The following is a 24,016-nucleotide window of genomic DNA, read 5'->3' on the forward strand; positions in this document are numbered from 1 at the left end:
CATCATTGACCTCTCGGCTGCATCAAATATACGATAGTATCTTTGTGGTTATTTGACATTGTTTATGGTCATTTAGTTTCTTTATCATAATTTTCCCTTTTCACCACAAAAAGCACTTGACTCTTCACTTACCGTTACTGCAAGTGATTAAAAACACTTAATCCTTAGGCAATGGGATTTGCAAATACTAAGCCGACACTAAAATTCTTGTGCTAAGCAAATTCAGTAGTAGCTTCCTCAGGCTGTTCTCTATAAGCAAAAAGCAAAGGTAAACTGCTTTTACTAAATATTAAGAAGTAAACTGCCCCTTTAATGCTGGAGCATTTGTTTTATTCATTAATATTATCATTTAATTATTTTTCCCTTATCAGAAGCCCCATGCTGCTTCTAACTGCTTAGAAAGCATGAAAATGTTGATGTAATTGATTAAATTCCATTAGCACATACACATGGGCTTTCTCCAATACGCTACACATTTATTTCACTTGTTGCATTACACATTTTTTTAAACTGAATAGTGAGGGACAACGTGTTCCACTTCATTACACCATGTCTGTATAGTGTCCAGGTTAATAGCTGGATGCAGGTCTGAGCTCAGCTTTAAAAAAATAAATCTTGTTACAGAAAGCTTTTGATCAGATCACACTTTATTTTCAGATTCCTGAAATTTGTCCTGCGCTCCTGTCAAACCTAACAATAAAAAGTAAAAACATACATGAATACACTGGGATGATTTACTGATGTTTGATGATTTTTCATCTTTTGACCTAATCACCCCAAACCAACTTTGTTTCAGTCTCTGACAGATTGTACGATACACAGATTTTACATTACAGCAAAACATTATAATAGACCTCTTTATAAAAGTCAATTCTTTCATGTGTGAAAGGTATATGGAGCATCACAGTTGAAGGCCTCAGTGGACAAAATGATAAAAACAACCGAAACATGTGCCAGTCAATTCTTAAAGTCATAATACATGTGTAGTAGTGATATAGAAATTATACTGTAGTTTTTCTTAAGTATGTTTTATACACCTAATTGTTTGATAAGGTAAAATACATAAGGAGAGATGACTGACACCTTTAACATCACATTAACTGTAAGTGGTCTTGTGAGAGGAAATATGAATGAGGTCACTGACGGTTTGTGTGACGTATGTACATATGTTTCACATTTAGAGTCTGAACATTTTAAAAGACGACAGCTGATATGCAAACACGTGTGCGTCAACACCTCTCCACTGTGAGTCCATTATCTTCTCTCAGTATAAATATAAATGCTACACTGTCAAACCTACCTTTCACAAAGTCTAAATATTGATCATTGACATTTAATGCAGTTTCACGATTAGAAAGCAGATTAAGGCCACACAGTTTAAGTAGATTGTTTGCATATTACTTGTAGTTATTATAGCTCTTTTCATTAAAAACAGTTAATGCTGCTCTGTACAGAGGACAATGTGCAGTGTGCAGGAAAGGACCATTAGTATATGTCTGGGAGCTGGCTGTATTTCCTGTCCCAGTATCCACCAGAAAAGAGCCAGTCCTGGGAGCTGATGTGAGGGTTTTGACCTTGTTGAAACCACCTGAAAACACAGCAGAAGAACACTGACATTCAGTGACCGCAGCCACAAAACCATAATTCAACAAATAACACACAGTGAGGGAGGTCAGGCATGCAGGTTTGCTTTTAACTAAAATTATTTGTTGGGTTGTTATATATCTAGTGCATTAAAGCAGGGAGGGGAATTATTTAGGAGGAGGACTCCTTTGGTGTTTGAGTAATTCCATATAGTGCCAGTAAGTGGAGCTGCCATGCTAGTGGAGGGGAGAACAGATGAATCACAACTGTCTCCAAACTGTGAGTCTCTAAAATCAGTGATTCTCTTTTGTATCTTAACAGAAAGCAGGAGAACAGGAAGAAGACCTGGGAAAAACACACAATCACTTCAAACATGTCAGACACATCAGTGAAACAACAAGGAGCTCTAACCTTGGGCCCAGGGCAGGACTCCTAGAATCATCAGAGAGAGGATGCAACGGAATATCAAGACAAGTGGAGAGAAAATGGAGATTACGCTTAAACCTTTCAAAGCAATTAGGAATGTAACAATGATAAAATGCTGCACTAAATGAGACACAATATGCTCAAATTCAGGTTCATCATTTTAACTTGGGTTAATGTTCAGAAAACACATCACTGTCCTCACACGGTCCAATGCTGCAGCTCCTCTTTTCAGTCGCTGTCTGAAACACTTGGATTTAGCTCCCGTCTCTTTAAGGCTCTGGGCCCAGTGTGCTCTGATTGGCCCGCTGTTTCAAGCCTGTGTAGAAATTGTCCGTTGTCGCTGTTGCTGTGTCTCAATTCAGGGACTGCCCCCTACAGAGGATGTGGCCTACCCAGCCCACGAAGCCCGCCTTCTTCGAGGGCCGTGCAGACAGTGAAGGCCAAAGTGAAATGGTCTAATCTAAAGAGGATTTCTGTGATTGGTGTCACCAGCTCACCTCCGCCCTTATTGCTGTTGCCAAGCAACAGAGCTGCAGTTGGACACAACGAGATAGTTTGAATGCCTCTTTGTTTTTTAACATGTGTATCGTTGGCTGTTCAGTCGAGTTGAAGCGTGATACCAAGGATATCAAGATAGAGAGTTTTCTGGTGCCAGTACCTCTGTGAACAACAGTTAGTAACTGAAGCACAACAAATCCTGGGAAAAGTTGGGCCAGTAGGGATTCACCTTTTTGAGCCTTTGTTTCTCTAGGGATTCAAATGCAGCTTCCAAAGGAAGCAGCTACTGAACTGAGACATATCTTTTATCTGGCTTTGATAGTGGGCATGCCAGACTAGCCACAAGAAGTGCAAATGCAGGACTTTGCGATGTCCAGATTCCCACTTCTGACTAGGTGTTTTAGGCGTTTCCGTGGCAGTGTTGGGAAGCTCCCATTATAACTGACTCTGGCCCTTGTAACTTACCAGACCTTTTACATACACAAAATACCTATAACCCACTAGAGGAAAGAAAACATTTGCATAATATTTCTCCTCTAATGACAGAAACTACATTCAGCTGCAGTGCAAAAATGTAGATAAAGTACATTTCATGAATAACAGATGAGATCAGCAGTTCAAACAGAGGATAATCAGAGCTGAAAACATTGACACTATTTGTTCCGAAGAGACAATATTTAGACTTTTTATATGACATTTGTAAGAAATATAGATGTCAGTTTTCTTGCTGAGAGTGAGACAATGATATTGATAACACTCTCATATGTTTATTTAAGATACCAGCAGCTGCTGGATATCTTAGCACAGAAAGGGGAAAAATTTAACCTGACGTTGTTATAAGTGAACATAATCTGCCTCTCAAGATCACTATTATTCTATATATCTATTTTGTAAATATTTAAGAAATTTGAGTTAAAATAAAATAATGCTAGACAACACATTTAACCCTTTTATGGTTTTTGACTGCAAGCTTAGTAAACCAGCTCCTGTTTGTAGCTTCATTATCAGAAAGCTATAAGTTTGATAATCTTCCTCTCTCAGACTCACCTTGTTTTCCACTCCTCGTCAGACTGAGATCTGCTTTTACGAGCAGATCTCTGTTTTTCCTCGAGCCTCTTCTTCTCCCCACTGGCGACATCTATGTGTTATAAATAATAATAATAATATTCAGACTGCAGTAAGAGTATTATTTTATGTTATGTCCCAGCAACAGTTGTTACCGATGTCACCGTTCTCCATGGCTCGTACGTCCGGTCTGAGCCTGCAGTCTGTCTGAGGAATGACTCCCTCCATCTCCTTACGCAGCTCATTCAGCTGCATGGCGAAGGTCGTAAAGCTGTACATCTGGTATTAGATCAAATGCTGCATGTTAAAATGATATGTAGTAATATGGATAATCTAAGATCTTCCAACCATCACTTGCTTATGGTTTAAGATTGGTAAATAAGTGTGACCAGGTCTTGGAAATCAGGGCCCCAATAAACCTATTTTCCTGAGGAGATTATTAATCATTGCAAAAAACAAGTTTAACAGAATTATATTTTAAAGTTTGAACTGGTTTGAATGGGTAATGTTTTAAATATTTACATGTAAAGCACTTGATTAGACAAGTCGAATGAAATACACTTTCATTATTCCATCATGTATGATTATTTGTGCACGTGACTGAGTCCGACCTGGACAGAGTTAGTTGGTCTGGGTGCGATTCTCCACAGCAGCTGGCTGCCAGGAATCACTTCCACAGTGTCTGTAGCATGTGAAGGAGTCTCCTCCTGCTCCTCACTGCAACCCTGCAAACAGAATGAATGATGCCCTGAAAAGTCTTCATATTACTTAAGCTCTTTAACTGATTAATTAAGTTATTACAGTGCAATACTTTATATTTATTGATAGTCTGATGTGAAATATGGATGTCAGCAAGTACCTTTGTTTTTATTAAAGCAATGTAGCAATTGGCCTTCATTTTGTCCATTAACAAAGTCATCCAACTACATTACTCACACAATGAATCATAATAATAATCAATAATAATGAAGAAGAGTTGGTTTATACCGCTTTGCTGCCTTTTTTCTCCTCCGCCCCCTTCTTGTCATTTTTCAAGGCAGCCGGGTCGACAACGTACAGACACTCTGTCCATTTTCCATAGAGAGCACAGAGCTTCTTTTTGCTGTGATGAAAAAAAAATACATATTCAGAAAAATCACGTCAGAGAACAAACACTAGATAAAATAAAATCCGTTGGCTTTAGCCTCAGAAATTACAGGGACAAAAACTTCTAAGCATTTAAAAGCTCCAAAAATCGAAATGAGCACTTTGATGTGTGGCTTCACACTGGTTATGTTTCTGAAAATCCCATTTAAGTAGAAGTTCAAAAGCCGCGCTTCACAGGCTCGGGTGATTTTAGACCCCATGCCGAGTGAACACACACGATTTTCTTTCTCTTTGCTTGTAATCATCGTCTGCTGTTGTTACGTGGCTCCCTGTCACTGCCATGTTGTGTCTTCCTCTCGTGGTTACGCACGCTGCTTGTGTCCAGTCATTCATGTTGAGTCATCGGCTCTGTCGTGGCAGAAACCGCTTGTTGATTGACTGAACCATCTGCTCCTCTCTGTTTTTACCTGAACCAAGGAGGTTATGTTTTCACCCCTGTTTGTTCATATGTTGGTTTGTAAAACAAAACATAATCATCTACATATAAAACATACATACATACATTTTTTTATTTTTTTTTAATTTCCTTTCTCAGAGAATAATTCATGGATATTGACGATATAAATCTGACATGTTTAAGGCACTGGTATTTATGAGTGTGTGAAATTGGTTTCAGATCAAAATAAAAGTCTGGGATTTAGTGAATTTATACGTGGCTTAATAAGGGTACTGTTGAGCCCTGGTGGAGGTTTGAGCTCTACTGAGCTTTATGTTCCTCAGCCAACTGAGTTGTTTTCATTTTGCCCTGAAGCCAATGTCCATCCTGAGATGGTTTGATGGAAACTAGTACATTTCAATGGGTGTATATTGTTAATCAATGATTTTATTTATATAATGAACTCTGATGTCACACTTATGAAGTTATAAATTATCTCAGTATGGTGACCTAAGTCAACCTTCTCAACTGAGTAAAGATTAGCAGTATGACACAAACTGTCAGTCCTTCAATAGTATTCTGGAGAACTTGTCTTTTCTGTCTCTCATGGCTTCCTCTTTTTTGTTCCAATGTGGTACAGTGTGTTGTGAAATCTGACCAAAGCTCAGTCAGGGCACAAGTTACGTCAATAAGGTTGACATATCACTGTGATTATCAAAATTAGTAGTTTTTATACAAAAGAATTTCTGAACATGATGCATCAGAGTAAACTTTACCTTTTATCCACAATATATCCTTCAACCTTGTGCAGTTCTTTGCCGAAAAGGCCACATGGTTTGAAATTCAAGAAGCACCTTTCTCCAGTTCTGGGTGAATAGAGACAAAAAGATCTTGTTACAACATTTGTCACTTTCTGCTGAGTCATAACACTGATCAGTTCTCGACCTTGACTTCCTCAAAATTTTTGTATCTGCCTCATCCAGCTTTTTTCGCAATTTATTCCAAACGTATGATCTTTAGAAGACAATAGCCCCCATTCAAGACAAACATTTTATTTGCGTTGCCGTACCTGTGGTTGATCACCTCTACGTTCCCGTACTGCTCGATCCACAGCTGACCCACAATGATGTTGTGAACACAACATGTAGGATTTGTCCATGTGTAGGCTTCATTGTGACTAGAGAGAAAACAACTTAACTCCCACTTGTTCAAATATCTTTTTTGCTGCTGTAAACTCAGTTAGTAGTTTTTAAAACAGAATAAGGTCAAAATTCATTCAGAATAAGCCTTAAGTCTACAGACATCCATACATACTATATACAGAAGCTAAATGATGAAGCTCAGTATTTTCTTACTCAGCCACATGTTCTTACTTGGGCAGCTCCAGCGTGATGATCCCTCTGGGCTCAGCTTCCACACTCTTCCCCCAGAACTTGAGTTTGGGGTAGATGGATCCATGAAACACAAAGTCTTGTTTCAGACCCTCAGCGTGGAAGGCACTGACCGGTGGGTGGTGGCTGACCTGCTCCGAAATGAGCCTGAAGCCCAGATCCTCTCTAGGAGATCAGGGAGACAGACGACCACAGTTTTATATCTGATAATTTCATTGTATGTATTTTATTATATAATAAGTAGCCTCACAATTAGTGCTGAAACATGAGCTGTATTATCCCTCTTACCTGACCAGTTCATACGTTTCTCCCAGCAAGGGGTTGAAAGGTTTACCTGTCCGCTCCCACTGGGAGGCCACAGCGGACACTGCAAAGGAAGCCACACACTGCCGACAGCAGAGAAACACACTATCACACACACCCTCATATTCATGAACTCACCAGCAAAGTGGATTCAACACAATTACAGTGATTTTGCACATGATATTTCCAGGATGTCACAGGGTGGACAACCTTCATCCTCTCAATCGAGTCTGAGGCGGCGTTGGCCTGGTGGATGAGGTACGTGTGCTCCATGTACTCTGTCAGACGCTGCAGAAAGCTGAGCGGCTCGTTGAAAATCACCGGCATTGTGATCTTGGAGAGTTCCTGAAATACACGTCAGAGGAACGGAGTGACAGAGTTTCACTAAAAAGGGAATATTAAGTCCCTTCACAAAGAAATCCTTTGAAATTGTCATATTCATGCTGAATGTTGAAAAGGCTCAAGGGAATTGTGGACTTCAAAAGACCCATAATTTGTATCACGCTGAACCTCTGCTGGCTGAGTAAATGTAAATGTAGAGTTGAATCTATTGTTTTTTTCTCCGGTGTAAAAAGAAAAAAACTAAAGCTTTGGAAATATAATATTAACATAAAGGATTAATGAACATAATAGGATTACTGTGCCTGAACTCTTTTAACACCTAATCTGGAATTGCAGGACCTCTACACACTGCAAACACTGTAGCCATACTGGTGGCCCCAATGGGCTGTTTTGAGCTAAAAGTTATTTCTGAACAAAACCAACAATCTAATAATATTTGTCATCTATTTTACTTAGAGACACAAATATCGCCAAAGACATGTTTGCGTCAACACTCTCAAAGTTCTTCTCTTTTGTGTAAAATTATCTTCTTAATTCCCGAAAAACAAAGCAGATTTTGAACTGATGCAAACCGATTTCTGTGCCTATAAACAACAGATAAACAACAGATAAAAACATGATTCTCACCATTCCAATGCAGTTCCTCAGAATACTCCAAATGCTGAAGTCATTTCTTGAAAACATTGGTGCAGGTAAGCTGGTCCTAAAAGAACACACACGTTAACACACTGGGGTATTACCTCTATAATACAGTGACTCTGGGCTACTGCTCTTAAAACAAATTTTCATGAGACTAAATTTTCCCAACATATAATGGGTTCAAGTGACATTTCTTATTAAAGTGAAAGTCATCAACATGTTTTGTGTGTAGATACTGGAACAAATCTGCATAAAGCACAGGTATCACCTGACTGGGACCGATTCAGACTTTGATCTAAAGGTTTGATTTACTCTAATATTCTGAGAAACGCTAACAGAAAACATATTTGTAATGTAAAAAGACACATCTAACAACATAGTGGCTCAAATTCAATATCACTCCAAATCTGCCGAAGGGATTTCCCAAAGTTGGATCATACTACAGACTGATTACTGCATTACACTGTGACCTCATCAATATTTAACAGCTCCAACACACAGCTCCGCTCTTTCAATACAACTTTTCTCCTGCCTCTACCAGGTTTCTAACCTTACCTAACTCTAAATTATTTACAGTGTGACATGGAAAAAACCTGAGCATGTAAAAGATCAGTGAGAAAACAGAACAACAGTTTGGGAAAAAAAACATCCTGAAACCACCATTATATACACAACAGCAATACAAATATACAACACCGACAACAACAACAACAGTGTAATATGACCAGACATTTGTTGATCTTCTAATAAGAGGAAGATGAAAACAAAGGGGTTCAGCAGTCCATAGGAAACTGTGTTGGCAAACATGCAGCAAATCTGACCTGTACTTTGTGATCCCATTGGGCTGAGTCTCGTCTTTGTCGCTATGGTGATCCTCCTGCAACATGATGGTGGGGCTGCCGCACGGGCTGCTCAACATGACAGAGCCTTCGTCCTCCTCTTCGTCCTCGTCAAAGGAACGACTGGCCACCGTCTCGAAGCCGCTCAGGGAGATCTCCGAGTCTGATTCTGACAGAGGTGAACACACAGAGGTGATTCAGTGAGAAAACAAAATGTAATGAAATTTGACATAGAAGGAAGCGAGGGCAGACAATTTCTGAATCTCAGAGAAAGTTACCTGTTGTAAGAGGGAACATTGCTTTATCTGCGGGGAACTTATACAGTATGTTAGTAAAACCAGTGTCAACACAAACATGTCAAACATGACATGTATGTATTAACCTTCTAGAAATAGGTTTGAAAAAGTTGGTGATCACATGTTCAAGGCACCATTTTCTTCTTGGAGTGTCAGTGGAATATGTTGTTTCGCTAGCAGTCAGCTGGATGTCATGTGACTACCTGAAGTTCCACCAATGGTCAGCCAACCAAGCGTTACAAGTTCCGTCATTGGCTGCTATGTTTCAAAATGAATCTGCAGTATTTCTACTACGTCTTTTCTATTACTCTGTTCTGTGAGTTGCACAGAGGTATTTTGATACTCAGATGGACGCTGTGCAAAATGGGAAATTAAGATAAAATGTAATAAAATAATCTTTTGCTTGACCACCATACAAGAAAATATGGTTGAAATCACAAAACTGAGCTGTTGTCTTTGAGTTGTGTGTCAGACAAACTCGTAACAACATCAGGATCTTAGCTCTGCGAAGCCGCAGCTAAGATATCTTGGAAGTGACTGCTGGTTAACATGGAGTCTTAAAGGGAAGCGTTTCACTCACTGGTTCAGTGGTGTTCTCTGACATAAACAGAACAAATGCAAATGAAAACTAATATATTGGGAATTTGGCTGGATCAAAATACTGTATATGTTCAAACAGGGAACAGCAGGAGATAAAGAGGCTAAAACCTGCTGACACAGGACTGAATAAAACTATGACTCCTCATGAATATCCTACATAGAGAATTGCTGTTTCAACTAGATACTAATTTTTGCATATTTAACGTAACTGTCCTGGTTTTGTTTCAGCCTTTACATCTTCATGTTCCCTTCCTTACATCTGCTGCAGTTGCCAGAGAAAGTATTGTGTAATTTGTAGCGAATTAGATTCAAGTTTTTGTCTTTACCAGTGAGTTTTGAACAAAACACAAGCATCATGTCCAGCAAGTGCAACCATTTCTGTTTTCTAGTCATTCAGAAAAAATCCTCGAGCAACAGTGAGGCACTTTTTTTTTTACACCATGCAGGTTTTATCACCACAAAAACGAAAAACAAAGCATTCATGTGAAATGATTTTTTCCAACACAGTGTTACAACACTGGAGCTTACGTCACGAGTGGAAAACATACCAAAGACATTCCCCGGCGGGAAAAAGTATTCCAGTGTCCTACAGGTGAATGACAGAGCAGTGAGTGTGAGCGGGGGCTTGTCACAGAATCTCCTCCATCCCCCCCGAGTACGTTTGATCACTTGTCAACTCACCAGACACGGCGTCGTGGAACTCATCCTCGCTGAGGGCACTCCGTGGCAAAGATCCGTTGACGACGGATTGCTCAAGTTCGTGGTGCTCCGTGGCCAGAGTCTGCAGCGCTTCAGACAGGATCTTATTCTTCTCCACCTCATGCTCCAATTTCACACTGCGCACCTGAGCTCCCCACACACAAACGCACACACACATACAGACACACACACGCGCAGTAACACAAAGAAATAAACTAATTACTCATAGTAACATAAACCACATTGAACTTTTCACTTTTTTTTTATCATTTCAAACTTGATTTAATGCAATTTAAATTCATATTCCGACTTTTTTTTTCAAAACAGAATACGAATATTGCTGACTTGGACGAGCTGCGGTGGCAGTGGGTGTGCAAATACACATGATCCTCCTGTCTGCACTGTCCTCTCATTATCAGACCCACAGACAGAGATAGAAGGAGAGAGAGAGAGAGAGAGAGAGAGGGGGGGGGGGCAGAGATGGAGCAGAGAGGGATAAGCCATGTTTATCTGTAATGGGGTACAGCTGCCATGACTCTGACATCTCAAATGGCCTGCCGGAGAACATGATTCCCATGGAGGAAAGAGGATCGAATGACACGTAATGGACTCAGATATAAACCATTAAGCAAACCTTCTAATTACAAAAGAGGCATCAATGTTGATAATATGAAGATGTGCTAATTTTTACGCTGCACCTGTCAGAATATTATTCACCTTGATGTGAAAATATCAGTTTAAGAACATTAATGAGGCAGCGTTTTGCTCTGGACTTCCAAAGACACAAAAGGAGGGGGGCCATCGTTGCACTAAACTGTACTTTGAAGAGGAACTTCCTGCTGCTTGACCTCTCCACAGGGGGTCCTGAAGTGCAAAGCAGCACTGCGGGAGCTAGAAGTGACTCACAGGGGTTAAAGAGAATGTGCCCCCGGCTTAATTCAGACTGCTGAGCATCTTCTGCAGACTGAGATGTATGCTGCATAAGTTTGAGTTATTCCCATTGAGTCCCGGCCTATTCATAGCGAGCTCGGAGATTCTGTGTGTCTTTTATCGTGTGCTGTGCATCTCTGGATCTCAGTTCAAAAGGCTCCGCAGCTGAGCGTCTGAGGCGGCTGCCCAGGTGTAAACTCTGAAAGCGCTGGACTGTGTTAAACCGCGAACACTCAAGTGGCTTTCTGGCAGCCTCCGTGCACACCAGCCGCGTCGTCTCCTCTAAAGATCCCCGAGAAAATTCAGCTCTCTTGTTTCTGAGATGAGGCCGCGTTGTGAGAATGTGAAGGGAAAACGAGTCGGTCCGTGTTAACATAATCCACTGGGATGGATTTTTTTTTTTAACACCTAGTGATTTGACAAAACCGGGCTGTGGTATTGGTATTACTCTAGTCTATAATAATATGGTAATTTCCAGTTTTAGATGCAGAAAGTGACAAGCTTGTGGCAGGCAGAAATCCTTGATTTACACATCCAGCAATTCAAGTGCGAATTTATTGGTGCACTCAATCGCCACGGTGCTTCAAAGGCAGCAGCTGCACCACCGATCAGTTTAAACAGGGAGGAGACAGTGACTAATTCTCATTCTGATAAGATAAACATCTGGTTCAGAAAAGTGACCGTCTCACTCTTAGATCTTTAGTGTTGGGAAAATAATTTTGTGCAACAGCCTTCAAAAATTGAGATAAGATATGAAGATTATGATGAAAATGATGATCAAAGTAAATGTTAAATAATTTGTTCTTAAAGATAGTCAGTTTAGTTGGTTCTTATCACACTGATGTTTATTCAGTTTTCTTATAATTTGGTTTTATTTAGTTCTTTGATGTTCAAAAAATACATTATCATTAAACATGTTTAACGGCCGAGACTGACTCGTATGTATCCAAATAAAGATCTGACTCCACAGAGCTGCTAACATGGCTGTAAGAAATTCCTATTCTTTTTAGTTGGATCATCATTATAATGAAAATCTTGATTCTCTATTTTCCTGTCCATTAATGTCATTTATAAACACTATTTACTATGAATAAACAAATTTACTAAACCACAACATTGTCAATATCATAACGCAACATTTCCTATATTTTAATAGAGGCGTTTTGGCAAGTTTTCTCTTTCCTATTGAGCATGTTTTGTGTTTCAGTATGTGACAGTAAGTGAGTCAGAGTGCTGCTGGGCTCGAGCCCATTGTAGTAAAACCCTGCTGCCACAGCGGTGTTTACCTCCATAAACACATATAGAGTACAGAAGTCCTGCAATTTCACAACACAACACCTGAAAGAATTCCAAGTACCCATGAATAACTTTGAACTTTAAGTTTAAAACCACTCACAAATGTACACACATCAGCACATAAATTGAAATGCATCTCATTATGTAAAGCCATTCAAGTGGTGAATAACCATGTAAACAATATATAAGTGCTTCATAGATTAAGTTTTACATTAGCTGGAAATGAATGTCAACTTTTTCTGGAGGTGTGTAATAATCCACTGAGCCCATCAATTACAATCAAATCCATTGAATCACACACAAAGAACTGCAGCTTCATCCCTGCACTGAGAAGAACCACTTTCATCAGTGAATGTGCTGATGCTTTCTAACAAAACACATTTTATTCTTTACATCTTATTGTTTCAAATATATGAAAATAAATCTGGGGGTTAAAGACACTACAGATCCTGTTCATTACAGTATTTATAAAGTCAGTCAAAGGTCAGTTCAGTTGAATCACATATTTTTAAACTTGAAAACTCATTTTACCTACATTTCACTGTTTGCAGCAAAAGACTTAGAGCTGATAATTTAAAAAGATCAGAACAACAAATTAAACGAGAATTACCACCCTGCAAATATATCAAAAATTACCTCATATGAGGTCACTGTGACTTCGGTGTATTAATGAGGCCACCTTTACATTGACCTTTGACCACTCAAATCTATCAGTTAATATTTGGGTCTAAAGGTCGGCGCATCCTTCTGCAACTGCCGGTTTTTCAGGCAGCTGTGTCGCAGGATTCTTTGTCATTCATGTGTTGCGCCTCTTACAAAGCAATTCCCCGCCAGAACACTAGGCGGAGTAACGTTTTTTTTGTCGAAGACGACCTTGAAGACGCCTCTTTCTTCTTCGTCGATTGTTTATTTACATAGCCACTGCGGCTCCTCGTAGCCTTTTTCTGGCGGACAAATCCGCCAGTCAGTGACGGGTTATACAAGTCATCATACTTTTGGATCTCTTCTGCCAAACGCTCTTCTATTTGGTCCATATTCGTTCTCCTAAATCTTCCGTTGTTTCCGCCGGTATTATGGGGCATGAAACCGGAAATGCGACTCCGGAAAGGATGTAGTTAGCAGACCAATCACATCCCTTGCGGGCTGCGGGAGGCTTGCAGAGCTTTGCTGTCTAGTTATAAAAATTGGGCGACGCACGTGAGCATGCAAGGGGCCCGGAAGGGCTCTTGCGCTTGCGGGCCCCTAAAAACGCAGAAGCATTCGCCTGCCTTAAGTGAATATGTCTGTTAACCACGGGAGCCATGCACAGCTCCAGTAAATCTGCCTAGGTCTCTTCATACACGTTTTTGACCCTAAATAAGGTTTTACTGCCTCTGCCAGTCATTAACTACCAACTGAAATCAGCCTAAATTTACAAATAATTTTGACCCAGTCTGAATTTACATGTGTCTGATGACACTGTTTGTGTGTTTTTGGCTGTCGCATGTCAAGGAGAGAGAGAGGAAGAGAGAGAAATGAGCAGCGGCATCTTTGTGTGTGTGTGTGCGTGCATTACCTTTCCCTCAAGTTTCTTGCTTAGTATACAGAAGCCACGCAATTCTCTTATAACAATCAATAACTTATAGTGATAAATTTGGCCCTGGATAAACATGATCACTATAAGCAGATTCCCCTCTAATAACATTTTAATGGGAGACGGAACAAAATTTGATGGAGCCAGACGCCTCACAATTCTCTATGCAGAAAACTCCCTCACAAAAATCTGTCATCAGGAAAATGACACTTACTCCTTCCTGTCTGGAGTAGAGGCTGAGACACACGCTGAAACTGGAACTGGTCTCACTGGACAACTCACAGATTTCTTGCATTTTCTGCAGAACAGCAAGTGGAAAGCCTAATGGGATAAACACACAAATTAAAGATTTTCAAGGCAAACTAAAGCAAATGTCAATATCATGTTGTATGTTCAATGCTCTCAGAGAAGCTACAAACCACAAGCACAGCAAACCCTCGAACAGAAACAGATGGGGCAGAGTATTAAAGTGTGTGCTTCTGTGTGCAAAAGAAAATGTAATTGACTATGAAATATCCGGTTTTACTTTCTGCCAGCGCCTCATTTTTCACCATGGACAGGAAAGCTGCCACCTCCTTCTCCAGCCTCTTCTGGCTGCTCTCTGCTGCCTGGTTATAGAGACGAGAGGAGATATGCAAATTAACTAAAGTATTGGAGGGTGGGAGGATCGAGGGAGGGGAGGTTCTATTTCAGTGACAATGGAACTTCATGCTATTCGATGTTATGACATGTTAATTATGGACTTTTGGTCGCAGCCACCTGTAGTGAGTCTGTTAACGCTCCGAGTGAGATCACTTGCTCGTCCTCCTCCTCCTCCTCGCTGCCCTGCTCCTGGGAGCAGTAGTGGGTGCTGTAAGCCGAGTGCTCCTCCAGTGCATCCAGCCAGGCCTGGAAAAGAGTTACACATTTTCTCCTGAAAACTAAACACATAAGTGATAAAGTGATAAATAAGACTGTGACCCTGGCAACGTAAAGAGTGGTTTTGGGAAATTTAGGATAAAGATTCTCACGTCATATAAAACTAGATTCTGATTTCTCAGATTACAAATTGTTGCTGGTATCTCTACAGTGGTCACAGTAACTTTGGTTATTAGCAATTCTTTGGAAACGACCTTAAGCATGAGCTGTCTATTTGAATCATAGACTGCATATAAACATGGACAATGCATCTACACTCCCTCCCACTATCCAGAAATGAAGCAAACAAATTTTGAAAACAAAAGTCGTTGGGAACCACATTATCTATTGAGAGGAGGGAGCTATTACAATATTGGATTACCGCCAACCCACATGTTTGACCGTTCACAAGTCAGCCCCAGCTTTCAATCATGATGTTTCATTGCATTTTGTTAGCATCAAATAACTCATTTAAACCAAACTTAATGGAAAAAAATACTTGCACAAACATCTATGTAATCAGAACTACAAAAAATAACAGAAACCTTTGAGAAAAATGTATATGACGTGTTCTTTGAGGTTTTTAGTGTTGTCCGTGTCCCATCCACTAACATGGCGGAGATAGGGTTTATATACTTTACTATAAACCGCCACCAGGTGGTGATTGATACACTTCAGTAATGGGAAGCAGTCATGTCATCCATCTTGATATAATATGATAGTGAAAGGTCTGCGTTTCACCATGTTGAGGGACGATAAAGTGACTCTTAACTTTCTTGACATTATTATCATTAACTCTTAAATGTTTGTGTTGTTTGAGATTTCAAACTGTTGCTTCAGCTGATTCGATGCTTCGTCATTGAGCTAGATGACACGGTGAAGAATAGAAACCTGATTGTATTTGTTTACACGGAGCAGTGATTTTGCTTCACACATGGAATCTTCTTCAAGAAAGTTTACATAATGATTTTGGAGTCTTTACTTTTCTCACATCTCTGAGCCATCAATAAATTATAATAAGAGCAACCCACAAGAGTAACAGATTGAGGTTTCTGCCAGAAGAGAAACGTACTTTTCTCGTTGCCTCTGGGTCGTTTTTAGGCGACACCTTGAAGTGATGCACGCTGTCATCGAAGCACTTGAGGGTAAAGAAGCAGTTGTCTTTGTCTCTGATCTGTTAATGAGGATCAGAAAAAAAAAATCATTGTGGAAAAGTAACAAAAACACAAATTTCCACACGGTGAATTATACAGTTTGTATTTGCTGACTCACCAAACAGTGGGCGTGTGTGAGGGCCTTACAGCCTTGCCTTCTGACGTTAGAAGCTGCGTCTGACCTTTATATGAGAGGAGTAAAAAGAGCTGTTTAGCTGAGTTCTTTTCTTTTGCCGTCTGGAAACTTTTTGCGTTGACAGACGACATATTTCCAACAGGAGCATAAAAAGAGAAAAGCTTTTTATTGTGAACCCATTTATGTGTCACCTCCTGCACCGTTCAAAACAAAAGGGCACAGCACTCCATTTATCTACTGCAGAGAAATTTCCTCTTTTAAGGATTACAAACAAGGGGAGAGATGACACCTACTGTTTCGAGTACCAGGACAAAACGCCGTCCTGAAGGACGACCCAGTAGGAGCGCCAGCCAAAAAACCTGGAGCTCTGCAGGAGGACACAGAGGAGAAAAATCATTGACTGATTTTCACTGATTTCTACTATTGATTTCACCAGTGGCTGAGAGCACAGGAACATGAGAAAACACGTTTATGTTCACAAATTACACACGCTGCTTTAGAAACATTGAAAATACCGAAACATAGAAAGTTGACACACACAGACACATACATAAAGCTGGATCTAGATCTGCACTGATTGGCTCAGCAGGAAGTAAGATTGGAGTCGATTTTTAGGGGTCCCCAATTCCCTTGTCAAGTCATTTGGAAGCAGCTATAATTGGCTGTTTCTGACTGTTAAACAGCATGCACGTCAACATGCAAGTGGTAATTACAACTGAGACTACTTTCAGCAGTGGATTCACTGCGCTGATATTTCCGCAGGACACAGTGAGTGGGATGAGTCTAAATGAACTGGCTGTGTTTCATTGTAATGAGGGAAAGTCCCCGAGTGTAACAGTGTAGCTCACTTAACATTTTAATAGTCTTTAAGCAAAAGCTGAGCTCTGTGGCACAGAGGAATATGCTTTTAAATAACACTTGCTAACGGGATACAGGATAAGTTCATTTTTGGTTTTTAATAATCAATATGCTTCCATTCAAAACGTGTCTACTTATATATGGTTGCTACACTGCAGGTCCCTTCACTTCTTCTGAGTGTTTCAGGATTTTGTTTGCTTAATGTTTTAGTTTTCCATCTTTTGACTCATCAGTTATGAATCACTCTCAACACAGTGTCGCAGCAGGCAGCTGTTTTCGGCAGGAAACCTTGTGAAGCTGAATGTAGACTACCTTCACAGCAACAAACAACTGACTCACAAAGTTAGATAAAAGACCAAAGACATTGGACTTGCATATACCCAGTAAATTAAACTATGACGTGTTCCTTCTGTCAATCATTTGAAGAGTGTGGTGTACATGCAACCTGCATTAACAAGCCACCACTTTGTTAAGATAACTCGCTTTTAGTTAAATCTTCAACAGCAGATATTCTGATATATGATATTAGGAGATGCACAGGTTTCAGTCATGACTCTGATAATGGCTTCATTAGGGATAATTCTAACTATTACCATCTATTTCTATTACTACTTATTATATAACTATTAATAGTAGTTATATAACACTACAAGCAGCATGTTTAACAATTCTACAGGCCATTCGTTCATTTTTATGACTTCATAACATCCGTCCACTGTTATATGTCATCATGTATGAGGACAAAGTTTTACTCTCAACTTTCACATACACATTATGTTTAGTATTTCATGTGATAATTCTAATTACAAACCCAATGATTGACTTTCAAAATAAGACACATTTTATAATAGTATGATATGTTCAAAAAAAACAGGCAAGGATGGGTTTAATGTGTTGTTTAACTACATGTTTTAAAGATTATCTTTTCATACAGTAAATCTTTAAGACTGGCAGTGACAGATTTTTAGTGGTTTGTTTATATAGTCTATTCTAATTAACCTCTACAGATCCTGGATGCCTGACTTACCTTCCACAGGAGTCCTTCGTATTTCTTCACATGGCGGGTCATGCCCTGCAACGCACAAAGCAGACACACAAGGAAGGTAAAGAGAAAATCAGAGTCATTTGAGGGAGTCGACTATCAGCTGAGCACTTACTCGAAGGACACTGCTCTTGAGGACCTGTTTCATTGCTGTATCGCTGGCCAGGTCAAACACTGTCTGGCCTGCAAGTTATGGACATACCAGACATGCTGGGGTTTATCACATATGGGAAAAGTGCTGCTTGATTGAACAATATTTAAAAGGCTGGGGATGACATATATAAAAAAGCTTGTTCCTTTGACATACTCACTGTTAGTACTGTTAGTACATTTTTCTTGCACTGATAAAAAAAGTATTTATCTTATATTCCTCAAGGATCAATATATAATGCATCGGTTGGGGACTATTTTATACTGTAGATGACCATGCACTGGTGAATGTATGTGTGATTGACTAAACATTAAGTCTCTATGTCATAGTAATAGCAGAGCAGGTCACCCAGTGTAACAGTGCAGCTAACTGATGTGTTTTCTTTTGATAATGTTTGTACAACAAGAAAGCTACATAGCACTGAAGAATAGAAAAAATCTTTTCCTTTGAATGGAAAAAATATAGTCGTATCCTTTACAGACAGGGGTCATTCATAACTGACAACTCTGAGTGATGGCTCTTACCTTTCTTGTTCCTGGTGGTGGGCCCAGCTCCGTTCTTGAGCAGCTTCAGGGCGCACTGCCTCTGGCCTCGATAGGCTGCACAGTGCAGCGGCGTGTTACCCAGCAGATCGGTGCAGTTGATGTCCGGAGGCTTCTTCCTGCTGAGCTGCAACGATCACACAGGAAAGAGAAAGCAGATGTGTTGTCTGGACCCAAGTGTCCTGCAGGTATTTATTACTCTGCTTAAGAACTGAGCACGACTTTTCAATTTCTCACACTGTGATCACAAGCTGTCTTTCCAACACTGTACCCCCACTGTTCATTTTGCGAGCCGTCCTGTAAGAGCTTTCCCTAATGAGGTTTTATTGCCAATTGTGCTGTTGTCACTGGTGTTCAAAGGGCGTAGTCGACTAAGGACCAACCAGCTGACCGGCCGACCATCCCTCCGTTGGAGTCTCCAACTAGCCCGGGCTACATGTCTTGTATTGGACTGTGGGAGAAGGCAGGACTACCCACATACACACTAAGCACACACAATTGTCAGCACTTCTGAAAATGCACAGATATTTAAGAAAACAACTGTCATTTTGGCAAAAGAAACAACCGCTTTCCCTCACCTCATAAACCACATGAAATGATCCCAAATTGATAACTGGATGAACATGAAAGATAAATGTGCATGTTTGAGATTATAGCTTCATATCTCTGGGAGTTTTAGATCAGGAATCACTGACCCTGTTCAGACCTTGTGTTACAATCCGTCCTGAGAGACCTGATCACAAATGACCAGCGTTCAGTTCATGTGTTCACACTTTATTAAATGTGTCTCCTGCGACCACTTAAGAACCAAAAGATCTCGCTTCCCCCGCTGTCTATGCAAATGATCACATCCGTCATTTCTGCTCCAAAGACCAAAAGATGTTGTTTTTATCCAGTATGAGTTTACAGATGTGTAAGATGACAACGTTTCTGTGTGTGTGTGGCTATGTGTTAGCACGAGGGAGCGAGTAAGAGAGAGGAGGAGATATAGAGAGTCAGGAGGGGCTGTGCTGTGAAAAAAAACTCAGATTTGATATGTTCGTGCAAACAATTCAACTTATGAACACTGAGGTGTAGATGTATGTTTAAACTGAAGCAGCTCAAAGGATGTTGGTCCTTCATATTTGACCCTGGTCACAATAATGTTAATACAACGAAAAGAATGAGGCCACATGCTTCTCAGAGCACATCTGAATGAATTGAGGATGCATTTGGATGCGTTCAGGCCTCAACTGGATGCTGCCCACTTGTGATGGGATCCCTCAGGACAGATGTTAAAACCAGGTCTGGACGAGGTCGGTGTCTGGCACTAACCAGCTGAGTTAGAGTGGTCAGGTCTCCTTCTCGTGCAGCATCCAAAAGTTTCTCCTCCAGTTTCCTCTCTTCTGTTCGCTCAGCCGCTGGTGTCGGTGCAAGCACGAGGCGCACAAGAGAAATAGTACAACATCATAATTTATACGTTATACAAAAAAAAAAATCTTAGAAAACCCTCGTCTTCTCTCACCTTCCAACATGCCTCGGATCTCTGCATTCTGGGTGACATCTTTGGGAATCTGTGCTGTCCCATTGATGACAGTAGCGCATGCATCATAGTGCAGCAGCAGCATGACAACCTCCTGATCAATACGTGATTGATTGAATGATTGATTGATTGTTTTGCTCAAATGATTAGTAAATACATGCATCCACAAAATCTCACTATCAACAAAGAGATGCAAAGATTATAGGGAAACTCAGAATCTGAATGCAAGTAGAACACGTTGAGATACCTTTCTTCCTGTGAAGGCGGCTTTGTGCAGTGGCGTGTCTCCGATATTATTGGGCAAGTTAACATCGGCCCCCGCCTGCAGAGTGTAGCAACACACCTGTTAGCCATGCATTGATTTAAAACCTACAGCATGATGTGATAGGATTTAAAAACCTCAACGTCTCTACCTTAAGCAGTTCCTCCACTACATCTTTGTGTCCGAAGTAACAAGCCAGGTGAAGAGGCGTCCATCCCAGGTTGGACTTACTCTTACCTGAGAAAACACGACATGCTGCATCATACCAGCAGACTGTGACCGGCATCATTCTCAGGTGGTACACGTACCTTTGCAGTTGATGTTGATCCGCGTCTCCTCCATGATCGTGGACATGAAGAGCTTCTGAATCCCCAGCAAGTCTCCATTACGGGCACAGCGCAGGAACTGCTCCTCAGGCTCCAGCTCCTCCATGGACCCCTGCAGAGGAGACAGGCAATGGTACAACAAGATGCTTCTGATTCATGAGTCAGCAATAATCCAAAAAGATCCAGTGCACAAGACCCACACTCAGAGTCTCTGAGAAGAAACATAGGAGCTATTTGGGGTTTACTTTTCTTACTAATCAGATGGAGCTCAGTGGTGAGAAAGTTGATGAGTCTGTGGGTTTATTAGAAGCAGGAAAGTAATTTTCAAACATTTAAGCACTTTATATTATTATTTCACAATGACAAGAAAAAACACTTTACAAAATCTATAAAGATTATATCACAGTTAAAAAATTGGAATTGTATTAGGCACTTCAGATCAGAAGGAAAATAATTGTCAAAATTGAAGCAGCAGGGGCATCCTGAGATAATCTAAAGAGAGGACACACTGTATCCGTTATTTCCCAGAATGCACCTGTTTAACGTCTTTCATCAGACCTCCCTGTCTGGCAAACACCTATGTCATTCAAACTCCAACCCTAGTTGTATCTAACTCAGACTTTCAGCTAAAGATGTATAGTCACAAGCATAAGTGATGCTGATGATCTCACATCACCATGACATCATCAGGGTTATTCTCTCAGTCAATACATCACAGCTTAAGTGCAATAAACAAACTGAAGTGATGTGTCGAATCAGAGGTGTGCCACTTTAAAAACCTTCCCCGGTGTTCAGTCTGGAAAAGCTTGTTAAGAAATCATCATCCATTGTTGTGTAGGACACATGAGGGAAGAATCAAAAGGGTTTCTTTTGTCACATGGTGAGGAAAAGAGGAAACGTTTAAACGAGAGTTCATATAAAAGATGACAGTCACCAGAACTGACTAAGAGGAACAGGTCCTCCCTCCCTTTCCCCCTCATACAGCATGAGTCAACATGACGCGGTGTATTTGCAATCAAAACTGTGGCGTGCAGAGACAAGAGAGAAAGACATCTTTAAGCAGTATGAAAGTTCATCACGTGCTCATTAGGGAGGGGAAATGACAGGACATGAAAACTCACAAACCGTCATTTTGTTCTGAGAAGAAACACATAGACGGACTCAGAAACAGGTTGGGTAGAAAAGCATGTGACTTTAACAGTTACCCAACCTGTCTCTCTGCTGATCACTTGGGTGATAGAAATCTAGAAATCCTGAGACATGCAGTTTCTATACACTCAGTATATTTGGAACATTCTCTTTTATGTTTCTATCGTCAGTATTAAAAATGAGTTTTTATTCATTTATCACAGTGTTTACTCACATTTCTTATTAGACTCTCGCTTGATTTCTGATGGTTTTATTTTCAGCCGCAAAATGTCCGACACTTTTAATAACCATATGTAATGGTTTATTTAAGTCATGCTATCTTATTATGTTATAAAATAATAAGGGGTGATAGATCAATTTATTTCAATAATGAACTTTGTATAGCGGTATTAGAAACAATCAAATGAATTAACTGACAGAGCATTAAAGGAAAATATTTTTCTCATCAATTCATTGTTTTGTAGTTTTCTTGTTAACTTAGTAGTCAATTAAAACAAGAAAAAGTTAAGATTAAGAAAACAAAGATTTCAAAGATAAAACAAAATATGTTGGATGAAGAAATATTTTCAAACCCCTCCCATCAATAAGCCCCCAGATTTAGACTGAGCCAGCTGAAGGGGCCCTATCTCTCGGCTGGAAAACACTGGAATAAACTATTTATCTATATATAAAACAGCTGCAACAATAAAATGCTATATACAGTGACAGCTGTATTAACAGATATAATAACACATCAGTCTCAGGCATTGTTTTGCTGAATATTTTTCAGCTGATACTTTGAGAACTTCAGCAAAGAATCTAAAATATAATACTTCTTCCACCCTCGACTTTAATATTTGCTTTCCAGAGTATGCAGAGCAGACATGAGCAGGAACAACATTCTCATCTCAAATATTTCCTCACAGCAGAAGAGTTCATGTACGATATAAACTCATCTTGTAGTAAATACAGGTTTTTGCATAGAAGTAACGTGACAGGCAAATCAACATGTTGGTTTATTCATGCCCCATTTGTAACAGATTTTGGCCGGATAATAGAGATTTGTTACGACTCGAAGTAAACAAAATTCCGAACTTCAACATTCCCCTCAGTTTTTTTTTATTTGGATAATCTAAATTGAACTGTTCCTGACATGGTTATTGAGATGATCCATATGGATGAATATGGTATTTATTATTATTAAGTAAATGGAGAAATCCCAAGCCTGGTTTTGAATGGTTTATTAATGATCATCACTTCAGAGAATGCATTGTGTAAAGCAAGGACGTTTCATAAGGACATGTGCAGATTGTTGTTATTTTTGATTCCTTCCTTTAGGAGATCCAGGGTGTCTGGTTGGAAGTAATCGTAAGTATTTTTATCGGTGTAGATCACTTCAATACACACTGAACCTATGAGTATTTGCTATTAACTTAGTGTGTGTGTGTGTGTGTGTGTATGTTTAGTTATATTTCCCCCCTTTGACATTTGTATTGTTTTTGTTTATGTGCATGAGCCCTCTATGATTGTTTAGTATGTATTTTGCGTGCGTTTCAATACAAACAGGGTTTTGCATAAAGCAGAGGTAACTTGGTGACACGAAGCAGACTGATATGATCGATTGACAGACAGACACACACACACACACACACACTTACTGCTTCAGCTCGTCCAGTTCTGTGTGTGTGTGAGAGGTGGAATCCAGAGGAGCTGTCTCTCATGTGATGATGGGCGCAGGGACTCTGAGCTGTTTCCTGCTGCTGGAACACGACTCATCACACACACTCACTCGCGCACGCACACACACACGCACACATCTACATGTACACGCACCGTGTGTAACTAACACTTGCAGCTGTCTCTGTCTCAGTCTCCACACACTCATACGCTCTCTCTCTGATCTGTTTACACTAACATCAGCTGATCTCCTCGGAACGGAACTGGCCTGTGCAAAACGTCCGTACCTTTCAAATTAAAAGCCGAGAAAGTTATTTC

At 40.1% G+C, this 24,016-nt stretch overlaps 1 protein-coding gene across 3 annotated transcripts; it reads right to left on the reverse strand.

Annotated features, from left to right (window-relative positions):
• Window positions 1-629: 629 nt before the first annotated feature.
• Window positions 630-23,916, reverse strand: osbpl1a (oxysterol binding protein-like 1A). Of its 3 annotated transcripts, XM_062395374.1 has the most exons (29): window positions 23,680-23,916; window positions 20,876-21,005; window positions 20,719-20,804; window positions 20,553-20,627; window positions 20,288-20,399; window positions 20,098-20,183; window positions 18,766-18,910; window positions 18,206-18,273; window positions 18,076-18,120; window positions 16,484-16,557; window positions 16,173-16,236; window positions 15,973-16,074; window positions 14,763-14,891; window positions 14,530-14,611; window positions 14,218-14,324; window positions 10,187-10,349; window positions 8,592-8,778; window positions 7,759-7,834; window positions 7,000-7,134; window positions 6,775-6,872; window positions 6,469-6,651; window positions 6,165-6,272; window positions 5,872-5,961; window positions 4,561-4,675; window positions 4,185-4,298; window positions 3,729-3,852; window positions 3,556-3,646; window positions 1,996-2,016; window positions 630-1,588 (listed from the first exon to the last, which is right to left on the reverse strand). In XM_062395374.1, exons 1-29 carry the CDS (start codon window positions 23,740-23,742, stop codon window positions 1,486-1,488), a joined length of 2,976 nt encoding a protein of 991 aa, XP_062251358.1. In that variant the 5' UTR covers window positions 23,743-23,916; the 3' UTR covers window positions 630-1,485. The 3 variants fall into 3 exon arrangements, with proteins under 3 accessions (XP_062251358.1, XP_062251359.1, XP_062251360.1); XM_062395375.1 differs by lacking the exon at window positions 1,996-2,016; XM_062395376.1 differs by lacking the exons at window positions 20,719-20,804; window positions 20,876-21,005; window positions 23,680-23,916 and having other exon boundaries at window positions 20,288-20,341; window positions 20,553-20,586.
• Between the last annotated feature and the right edge of the window lie 100 nt (window positions 23,917-24,016).

The sequence above is a fragment of the Platichthys flesus genome, chromosome 9 (assembly GCF_949316205.1).
Source record: "Platichthys flesus chromosome 9, fPlaFle2.1, whole genome shotgun sequence".
NCBI classification, from domain to species: domain Eukaryota; kingdom Metazoa; phylum Chordata; class Actinopteri; order Pleuronectiformes; family Pleuronectidae; genus Platichthys; species Platichthys flesus.

What these genes read in the sequence shown, in the direction of transcription:
- osbpl1a (XM_062395374.1), bottom strand. Translation starts at nt 23,742, where the DNA reads ATGAGAGACAGCTCCTCTGGATTCCACCTCTCACACACACACAGAACT. An exon ending in TAGTGGAGGAACTGCTTAAG is followed by an intron (nt 20,628 to 20,718) that starts GTAGAGACGTTG and finishes TACACTCTGCAG; the next exon opens with GCGGGGGCCGATGTTAACTT. An exon ending in CCGCCTTCACAGGAAGAAAG is followed by an intron (nt 20,400 to 20,552) that starts GTATCTCAACGT and finishes CGTATTGATCAG; the next exon opens with GAGGTTGTCATGCTGCTGCT.